At 42.7% G+C, this 11,352-nt stretch overlaps 1 protein-coding gene across 2 annotated transcripts in view; it reads right to left on the reverse strand.

The window, feature by feature from the left end:
- Nucleotides 1-10,571, reverse strand: part of SHROOM2 (shroom family member 2) — a 128,604-nt gene extending 118,033 nt beyond the window's left edge. For both annotated transcript variants that reach the window (XM_068425590.1, XM_068425588.1), the window contains exon 1: nt 10,353-10,571. In XM_068425590.1, coding sequence (XP_068281691.1) covers nt 10,353-10,571 — 219 coding nt within the window. The remainder of the gene's footprint in view (nt 1-10,352) is intronic.
- Nucleotides 10,572-11,352: the final 781 nt, after the last annotated feature.

Below are 11,352 nucleotides of genomic sequence, written 5' to 3' on the forward strand. Positions count from 1 at the left end.
CAGCAGTCAGGAAAACATCAAGTTCCCAGAAGGTAAAAATTGTAGAAGTAAAACCTATTTTGCTAATAAATCAATGTAGTTTAAGTTTTAGAAGCAGCAGAGCAAATTGTTGGGTTTTACTTTTTACAAAACAGGGGAAAGGAAAAAGAATGGGAAATACAAAAGTTCTTGCACATACTAAGAATACATAGCTTAAAAGTGGAAAAAAGTTTACCTTAGAGCTTTAACGTTCTGTCCCACCATTTTTTTGGGAAAGTAGAAATAACATTACGGAATTAGAGCTGCATTTAAGAGAATCCAGTATTTATAGAACATCTTCCAGCCTCAGAACAAGACGCTGCCTTTTAGTTTTATAGAAGTCTTTATATTCAGAAATAAAGGCACTTTACCAAAATAAGTCATGTAAGAAACAGATTACAAATTGTTTATGAAAGCTGATTTCAAAAGTGTACATTTTTCTTAAATCTTGACTTGACTATTCTAAACATTAATTATATTTAACAGACACACAAAGCTTCAAGTTTTCCCTGTTATATTAAAATTTTTTCCACATATAAACAGCCAACAAAACACTATCTCATGTCAACACAGTATGTTCACATCTTTCTTTTATTTAAATGGAAGACTGTGAAATGGATTCTTTGCTATCCCATTAAAAAAAAAAAAAGACAACTGCAAACGTCTCTTATGAAAATCTAACGTACTTCCTTCTTCTGGATCAAGAAAATATGCATTCATAGAAAAAAAACCAAGCAATTTACGATACTGTAATGACTTCATTATCCAGAATCCAAATACTCATCAGGAGTTGGAGAATTCGTTATATCAGATACTGGCCAGCTAGACACCTACAGACTCATTTTTGCATCTAATTTGTTTAAGAAAATTAACACAGTGATGACTAACTGATACTGTGTAGGAAGCGTTTCACTTCCTTTACCATGAAATCATGTTTCTATGATACTATCCTAAAAGATTATAGTATTTTACTGAAAAATACACAGCTTCCAAATAAAGTATTGTTACTCTCCAACAGTAACTTTTTACAGCATTCGTTGAACCAAATCAGAGGTTTATTCCCTAAAGAATGCTGAATAGTTCATATGTATTTGGGAAACTGGGAGATACTGCTTTGTTTTGTAGTTTATGTTGGAAGCTTTCAAAGTAAGTGTATAACAAAGTATGTTTTATCTCAAGAGACAGAAAAAATCCAACATAATCTGGTTTTATAGCTTTGTGAAGGGATTTTGGGAACAATAGTCTATTTTACTGAAGAGGAAAAGTACTGAAGTGGCAATTTCAAGTACAGCAGTAGGTACCTGTGCTTCACTTTTGAACAATTTATTGTACTTTTATGCTCCCCATTGACAGATCTCTCTCTACTTCAGCTATTCAGACTTGACTGCAAGTGCATTACAGACAGAATATAATAAATGATCAAGGATGAAGAACTTGTTACTCTAAAATTAAAGCGTGTGGCCATTTTAAAAGGTTCTGGATTTTATTTCAAGTAAGTTTCACTAACACTTGGATCTTCTTCCTTTAAATAAAAGCGCACAACTTAGAATTAAGTTAATACGTTTCCACTAAAAAAAAAAAGTTCCGAAATAATTTCATCAGGTTATGCTACCATTTCAACAAAACCAAACTGAATTCAACTCCACACATCAGCAAAAGCATTCTGACAATCTCTGCCAAACCGCTCAAAGATAATTGCCTCTCTGCTATTACCAGAACATTAAACACCCTGTTGTTGTAGATGACACAAATACATAGCGAGTAGACTACTGTGAGGACAGAAATTGGATTTCAGAAACACGACTGACAGAACAGCTAAGAGCCTGGAGCAAAGAAAGCATCTGATAAGGCCACCAACAATCAAAATAACAAGAGGACCTTCAATCATAGAATCATGATCCATCTTCCTTCTGAAAGGTCATTCAGCTAGAAAAATGACTGCAAGAAGGAATGAAGTTGCACTGTTACTAACTACCCAAAGGGATACAGCCTCTTAAGCACTGCAGTAGAGGTCCCCATATATTCCTGATATAGAGACTATTTTCTGCCCTTTGTACCACCCTTGAACAACATGCCACTCCTTCAAAAAACCTCTTTACTAAGTAAAAATATTATTTAGAAACTCTGCATCAAAGAAACATGGCAACATATTTCCTAACCCATATATAAGCGTTGATGGATGTGGGTAAATAATTAGAAGAATTTAAATATTCCGAAGAATCTAATAATTTAAAAATAGAGAAAGATTTAAAGAAGAGAAAGCAGGTCTGGTGGCAGATGGGAAGGCTTCCTTTCTGTATGGGGTGAGGCAGGAGAGGTATAGGGACACAGGACATGAAGCCTTCCCCTCAGTGCCAATGCTACTGTGCCTTTGCCTGAAGAGTTTAAAGCTTTCAGTTGATTCTGCTGTTTCATCGGGGTTCAGAACAACTTTGAAATAACCACCTCTTTTCTATCCTCAAACACTCTGCTCCATCTGTTTCTACTTTAAGACTGAACCCAAGAATTGTGTACCTGACAAAAGCTATTCAGTTTCTCAAAGTAGTAATTTGCTGCTTTTCCAGCATTTACCAAACAGTTGGCTCTTTCTGCCTTGAGGATTTCCACACTCTACAATGACCCTCAGGTACAGGCAAAGGCCACTAAAAAGATCCCCCAGTAACTTGTTATGTTGCAGAAGCCATTCTCTTATCTTGGTGACCTGACTTGTGCTTACCAAAAATGCTTTGAATTAATTAGAGACTGAATACTGATACACTCTTAACTTACAGGGAGGAGAAGTTCTCTCCTAACTTCGCAAACGTCGCCATCCTTGGTTACGACCCTCCCTGATAAGCTCGATAAATCAAACTGAAAAGCTATGTTCTTGTGATGTTCAGAAAAAAGCACAATCAGAGAAATAAAAGAAAATTTCCAACAGTTTTTGGTTTAGCCACACACATTGTGAATACGCAGACAATAATCTTGCTTGAGTATATTTCATCTTACTACAGGTACCTACGTAGGCATCTAGGCATGTCTAGAAGAACCATGGGTTTCCTCAGCTTCTCACACAGCTGACAGCAAACGGTAGGCACCTTCAGAAAGCAATTCAGAGCACTTAAGTCATGTCTAATTTAAACACTGCAGATCACTTTCCAAAAATACCTACTTCTATTAAACATCTAGCTTAAGTCTGGGTGAACACCACCAAAACTCTGCTGCTTGGCAAAGCATATATGAAGGATACAAACACATTCTACAAGTACATCCAGTTGAATTTAAAAAGCGATTACAGTTCAAAACTTTGTAGGCATTTCCTATCACTGAGTGAATGCATTTAAACAAAAAGCATTCAGTTACCCATTCCATAAACCTTACATTCCATCTTGTTTGTCTATGACCACATCTGTGAAGTTAAAAGTAGTACAAAAATTAGAACTAAAAATTCACCACCAGAGCTGCGGTAACATTTTGGGGGGGGAGCGGAGATGGGGGCAGCACAGCACACCTGCTGCATAACCTTTAAGAAACTGAAAATATTGTCCTATGTGGAATTAGAAAGCTTCCAAATTTGTTTCTTATCTTAAAGATAAGCCAAAAAAAACCCAACAAGAAAAACCCACAAAACCAAAAACCCAGAAAGACTTTCATAAGTTTTACAGAGAGGCATAAATATTCTTCTTTATATATATAGCAAAAAACCTTCAATTGACCTTATATCAAATAGGCTCAAAACATAGACAATAGAAAGCAAGTTGCGTAGATTAAACAGATAAAGTCTCAACATAACTGCATCAACTTTTACTTTACCTCTCTGGGAAACTCTTCATGCACTGTATCTCTTAAACATACAGCAAGTAAAAAATCTGCTTAAGGGCTAGGGCCTGTCTCAAACTTCTGTAATAAAGTGACCCACAGAACTAGACCCATAGACATATTAGGTATTCTCTGTATAGATTACGAATGCATAGGAAGACTAAACACAAATGGCTTTCCTCAAGAAGAAAAAAGCTCACATGTGATATAATACTGGCTTGGTTACTACTAAACAGTTGTTTTCTCTAATCTGCTCATGACCAGGTTTCATTTCCCATTTACCTTGTTCTTTCCACACTCCCATGCTTTAAATATTCATTAAGCGGGAGAATACACAATGAATCAAGCTCCACAGGAAAAAATACACAGAGTCTATTGAGCAAAGCATATGTAGCATATGCATAAACACCACACAAGCCCACACTGTTTTTTCCTCTTGAAAAAAAAACAAACAAAAACACAAGCTTGATGGATAGCTAGGTAATAAATGGCATTACTGGCAGTCCTCTGACAAGAAGCAATAACTAGACATCTCTTGCTGGTCTTTTATTTTTATGCTAATACCTACGGTAGCATCCAAAATTCATACTGAAAAGTAGCAACGGACACTAAAAACATAAGAGGTTTAAATTGTCCTTTAAATAGACTAAATTAATAAACATTCAAATAGGCAATCCTGCTGTGTAACTCCTATTGCAGGAACTATTCCCACAAAACACACAAATTCCTCTGCCAGACTCCACAGACATGAATGTTTGTGTTTGTATTTTGTTTCAAACTAAAAATTCATGACAGATTTCACAGTTTTTGCCTAAGTAACTGGAAGGGGGAAATGCAGAGGAGAGAAAAACAAGCAATTTGGAAGCAGCCAGTATTTCCAAAAGTTAAAAGTTTGCTTGTTGTGAGGAAGTTTCTTGATTCTGGTTTTAAACACAGCATCCTGACTCCTCCTCAGGAGGATTTTTGTCCCAAAATGTAGTGTGAACTGCACAAAGAAAAACTGTAGTTTTAGGACTGCAAGCGCACACACCCTGCTTCTTCAATCGCACTCTCACACTGTTGACTTCTAAGCATGTAGCTCAACTGACTTGCAACTTCTCGAGTCACAAGCCTTTTAACCCATCCTCTCATCTCAACTCCCTACACAGGCTGTAGATCACACGTAGCAATATCCAAGATAGCTTTAAAATGCAATTTCCAATACTAGTAGCATTTCAACTGTTAATGCTCTTGCCAAAAACAACCTCTCTTAAGCTTCAGACTTCCACAGCCAGACCATGTACACCACATGTGAGTGTGGTGGGCTCCATTCTGCCAGTAAATTAACAGTCATAATAAAAAGCTCATTCAACAGCCATTAAAGTGCTAAAATTGAGAGCATTCCCTTCATCAATCAGCTTACCAAAGTAAAAAGCAATATTATCTTCTTACATCAAAGCAAAACAACTTCTTTTTTTCTATAACAGAGACCTGGGATCCAGCAACCAGATACAAAGGTAAACACCACTCAAAACAGCTTCTATAGCACTGAAAAAAAAAAAACAACTTGTAACATATTTGACAAGGAAAAAAGATAAATAGCTATGATACTATTTTAAACCTAAAACATTCATTCTAATATATAAACATTTCCTAAAATCCCTCAACTATCAAATTTAACAGCACAAAGAAAAGGTCCAACTCAGACCAATCTTTCCCAAACAATAAACCCCTCTTGTAAGTTAAGAAGCTGAATAAAGGTTTCAAAAGAAATACAGAATGTGATTTGATACGTTCTTTTAAAATTGCTGGTTAATATACATGTTCAAATTATGGCTCATGCAGGTCAGTAATTTTGCTTGGTTTTGATGACCAAGAGAATACAGACAGAAAATAAAACAGAATGAATACTCCTTCATGTATTATCTTTCTAGAACTGAAGGAAGTGAATGAAATTTGTCAGGATACAGAGACCTAGATTAGAACTCTTTCTCAGCGACAGTACAATGTCTCCTAATAACTTAAAAATCAGTTGTTTACACAAATGACTGCATTTCCATTGAAGTGCTCAGTAATTTCCCAGGATTACCACTAAATGCTGGTTTTCTGGATGTCACGCTTCACAGCCAAGTTTAAGAATTGTTAACGTCTATGAGCAACGCAGCTCACCTCAAACACCTAACCTGATGGGGGCAACTGGTATTTATGTTTGAAAATGTCTTTTTTTGATTCATTCGTATAAAGCACCATTAAAGCTTTTATTTTTTCCTCTAAATACTGTTGCAATATAACAATGGAAGTAATTGCTTTTAGTTATATGTTTAAGGCCAAAGGATAAAGAATTACTTAATGAAAACGGTAATCACTTCTCTTACTACCGAAATAATAAATTGATACAAGTCACATGCAGAAGTCCTGCAGCTAGTTAATAGAGAAGCACTCCTTTATACAATTTAAATAATTGTTAGGTTAAACAAATTACAATTCACACCTAATCATAGACAGGAGCACATTAGGAAAGCGCAACAGAATAAAGAGAAATAAATAAAGGTTCAGAGTCTGTCTGATACTGCTTCTTCTTGAAAGACAGCACCTCCAGCTGGGGCGTGAATTCAGCACTGATTCAGGAGGCAAGAACTCATATCTACTAAATCAACAACAAAACTTCTTGCAACAGTCCAGGTTTCACTTGGAAATCTTGCTGAAATACCAGCCAAGCCCAGCCTTGATTAGCCTGCAATGAGATCATAGCTTGAGGAGGTATGGCTGTAGGCCCTTGTAAAACTGATACTGAAGAGGAATTTATTTAAATGATACATCGATCTTTCTTGAAACGCACAAACTATAATGTTTTCATATTTACTAATGTAAAAAGGATAACACTGACTGCAGAACAACTTCAGAGTTCCTAAGGATGTTGTTAGTACAGGAAGCGAAATTACTTTCTATCCATCACCCACAATCAATGCTGTGACTGACACTACAAGTTGCGCATCTCAGATAAGAGCTGTTTTAAAGTAAAAGTAATCAAGATAATGCAGCTATGGAAGATTTTCACAAGATTCACACCTGAGCGCCTCAACTTTTCATTTTCGTTATTTCCAGTAAGATCTCCCTCTTCAGAGTCTGTTTCTTTAAAAGAGGAAAAAAACAAACTGATGCTTGTGAGACTTCTAATCAAAGTCTTCAAAGTTGTCATTTCACCTTCTGTTGAAATACACACGTTGCTATAAAAAGCAAGTCCTTTTTTTCAAGATGTCAAATTAGGCAAGAACAAGCTGCCTTTGGGCAATTTTTTCTGGAATGTTATCATACACACATGCAGAGATCAGAAAAAATGTAAAGCTTTTTTTTTAAAGGGACATTATAAAAATAATAGCAAGCAACACAACGACAATGCTAAAAGACTTTTTTCTTAAATATTAGTGACACCACTTGCACGTGGGTGGGGCAAGTTTTAGAAGACCAGCTATGTTTAAAGATCGAGCAAGCTGTATCATGCACTGTTTTCCTCTGTGCCTACTGCAGCAACAACAAAAAGGGCAAGGGCAAAAAAAATAAATCAATAAATAAAAAGGCTTGCGCCTGGTAGGTGAGCTTGATATTCTACCTACCTGGTTCAGGACTATTTCTCCAAGTCTTGTTTCAGTTACAGAAAGAAACACTACCATGAAACAGGGAAGCCTGCCCACCCCGCGATGGCAGGGCCCATGACTGGGCACCAGCAGCGTGACTGCAGGCTGACCTCTCCCAGGGCCAAGCGCTTTCCCTCCCGACATTCCAGCGGCTGAGCACACGCTTATCCCCCTGCTGAGGCTGGACACATTTTATCCTCTTTAGCATGCCTTCCCCTCCCTGACTATTGGTAGTTTGGTGGATCAAAGGACACTCTTGTTTTAATTGACTAGATTTCCAGCTAATAAATTCCCAAATAGCATTTGCAGCTTTTCTTCCCCTAGACTCTCCCTGTGATATCTGTAATAAAAAAAAATTTCCCTTCCTGTCAGCAAGTGAAATAGCCACACAACCAGAGAAACTAACACCTAGGAGGTGTGCTATGCAGAAAATGCTGCAAAATGAACAACCTGCACTTGCTCACTATTTTTTCAATTACAGTATTTTCTGGCGCTACTTTTGTGGCAGTTATGATAGCTGTCCCACATAGGCTAAGGAAAGCAGGAAATACTTACATGACAGACTTCCCAGTATTTACATAAAGGTGCAACTTTCTTCAAAGGCTGATCTTGCTTTTGAGACAATGGTAAGAGAGGAGACAGGCAGAATTTTAGAAATCCCCCATAAGTAGCTGCTATCTGAGACTCCATTCACACCTTGTCACATTCCTCTCCTTAAAAAGCAGCAGTTGGCATCATCCATCCTTACTTCCCCAGAGCTGCCCTGGACTAGAGTGAGACAGAGCTCCACAGTCAGCTCACACAGTTTGAATCCACAAAACCAGGACTTTTTCCACAGGTATCCTGAAGGATTCGGTCCAGTGGGTCTTCTTGGATCCCCCACTGACCAGTCACCAGCCTACCTGAGATGGGATGGCACATGCCACAGGGAGAGGAGAAGCGCAGGTGAAGCAGCATCCCCTCTTCCATAGCAGCCCAGCAATCCCCATATGCACCCAGGAAAGGGGTAACTCATGTCAGGGCTCTCTTTAGCCGAGAAGAGACAAATTTTACATCTCCTGCTGCAAGGAGGGACTGTTTTAACCCCCGGGCATTAAATTATTCTTCCCAGTAGCTTTCCACCATTAGAAGCAGTACAGAAAAAAACAAAACCCAACACCAAGATGGGTAAGCCAAATCAAGAGAAAGAGCTTGCAGCTAAAGAATTGTAGTCCTGGGGACACAAGCTCCAGTCCCTGGTTTCAAAACTAGTTCTATACACATGCATCCAACAATGGCAAATTAAAATACAGTCCAAAATTTAGACCCAAGGATCCAGTTCATCTCCTCTTCCTAGGTCAGCACCGATGGACCAAGATTTCTCTTCCACACAGCAGCATGGTTTCAGGAGGTATCAAGGCTCTGCTTCCACTTAATTATTCCTTTGCAACATACACAGTTTACAAGGTTCCCATCCCCAGACACTTTTCTCCACATACCACAGCCACATCCTCATGCCACAAATACTTAAGCCTGTTACTTAATACCCAGGTAACATTATGAATAAGTATCACTGATCAGTCTTTAGATGTAGCACTTATTAGCTGTTACCAGAAAGGTGGAATTATTTGATTTAGCACTTGATAGCTAGTACCTACATAGTAAGTAGTTATTTTCTCCTTTCCTCAAATGCTCCCAGGTTTGATATTCTGTAATTCAGGGTACTGGTAGCAGGCCAACAGACATGCAGTCATTTTTCAGCACATCTATCTTCTGACACTGACTGTTGTTTCTTGAAAAAGAGCAGTAGAGAAAAGATCTACAAAAAGATGGTTTCAAAAGTCCTGACTTGGAAAGTCCATAATGCAGTTGTTCCAAGGGTGGGAGAAGATGACCAACTAGACAACTGACAGTGAAACCAACTGAAAAATAAGATTAGAAGAATTTCTGCTGCGGATAAAAGAGGACTTGTTGACCTCTGACATTCTCTGTGCACTTCTAAAATGGGAACAGACAGAATGCACAGGACTTGTAGACAAAGCATACATATATTTCCTACAGATCTTGAGCAAAACGTGCTTTGCTAATGCAGATTTTTTTTCCCAACGACATATGGATCTACTTTAATGTGTTTTCGCTGTGCAACAAGAAAGCTGTCTTAACAGTAAAGCTCAACAATTACTGGGGATGAGGGTTCTTAAGTCAAAACAAACCCAGATGAAAAATATTTTCTAGAAAACGTGATGTATTTCTTTAACTCATGCCCAATACACTGAGATTAAAGCTGTGAGTATAACAAGGACATACAAAAAAGTCAACCAGAAAGTGCATATATACCCAGGAGCCTAGATATGGTCACTATTCACAAGACCTTTTGTTTAAAGGAGAGAGATACAAAAGGTTAGCTAAGTATTTTGAATTTCCAAGTGCAACAGCAGCGGAGAGTGCCGGGAGTTGTAGCCCCCGTACCCGCCTGCGCCAGGAGCCCGGAGGGAGCAGGGCCCAGCACGGGGCATCGGGCTGCGCTGGCAGCAGCGGGGATCCCCCAACCAGTTACTGGCGCCCGCAACGACCGCACCGGGATTTTCCTAGGGAATAAGAGCGACCAGAATCAGCCGGTCGGAGCCGCGACGCCGACTTAGCCCAACAACCTGTTGCCCCCCGACCCGCTGGGACGTTCCCGGTCCCCAGCACCCGCAGGTACCGGGCGCTAAGGGCCGCCCCGGGGCCTCCAGAGCGCCGCCGTCAGGGAGCCGGCCCGGAGGCACCTGTGCTGGGGCCGGCGGCACCGCCGCAGCCGCCCTGCCCCGCTGTGCGCCCCGGGCTGCGGGCAGGCTGCGCGGCCGGACCGGGCCCTTTGCCACCGCCGGGCTGTCACCGCCGCGGGCACGGCAAAATGGAGCCGGCCGGACCCACCGCCCCCCCTCCCCCGACGCCTCTCACCTTGGTGATGATGAGGGGCTCCCCGTGCTCTCGTCCGCCCTTCAGGGTGAAGCCCCAGGGAGCCCCGCCGGTCAGCAGCACCTCCACCAGCTTGTAGCTCTCCGCTGCCCGCTGCTCCACCATCACCACCACCGGCCCCGGCTCCACCAGCACGGCGCCAAGACGCGGGTCACCGCCGGCCAGCCGCTCCCGCCCGCTCCGCAGCCCCACGTCCTCCATGGAGCGCCGGCGGCGCCCGTCGTGGCCGGGGCTCGCCTGCCTCTGCCGGCCGCTCCCCGGTGCGCGCCAGGCGGCGGCTGCCCGCGGAGCCACCTACCCGCCCCGTAGCGCCGTCCAGCCCGGCCCCATCGGCGGCGAGAGGGCCGCTCCCGCCCGCCCCCTCCACCTCCTCAGCCCGCGGTATTGTTTCACGCCGAGGCCAGAACCCGGCGGCGGCAGGGGGGCGGCTCCAACTTGTGGCAACTTGGCGGCGGGGCAAACGCCGCCGAGCAACGCGGGACGCCGGGAGGAGCGCGGCGGGGCGAGGCGCCCCCGCCTCCCTCCCTCCCGCCCCGAAAAGAGGGCGAAACCCGCTCCCCACCGCGGGCTTCCCCAGCGGGGGAGCCGCTCGCCCCTCCCAAAAGCGGGCAGCCCCGCAGCGCGATCCCCCAGGGCGAGGAGGAGAGAGGAGAGGAGAGGAGAGGAGAGGAGAGGAGAGGAGAGGAGAGGAGAGGAGAGGAGAGGAGAGGAGAGGAGAGGAGAGGAGAGGAGAGGAGAGGAGAGGAGAGGAGAGAGCAACCCCGAGCCGGCCGCCAGACAAAGGCGGCGGCGAGATGGTCCGTGAGCCCCGAGTCACCCCGGGGCCGTGCCCGTGCAGCCCCCGCCCCGCCACACCACACGCAGGGGCGGCCGCGCCTCTCCTTCACCCCCCACCCCGTCCCCAAACAAAAGGGGCGAGCAGGTGGAGGGCGGCCGCGCCGCTCCGGCCCCACAGCAGCGGGGAGGGGAGGAAGGGGCAGCC

The sequence above is a fragment of the Nyctibius grandis genome, chromosome 2 (assembly GCF_013368605.1).
Source record: "Nyctibius grandis isolate bNycGra1 chromosome 2, bNycGra1.pri, whole genome shotgun sequence".
Classification (NCBI taxonomy): domain Eukaryota; kingdom Metazoa; phylum Chordata; class Aves; order Nyctibiiformes; family Nyctibiidae; genus Nyctibius; species Nyctibius grandis.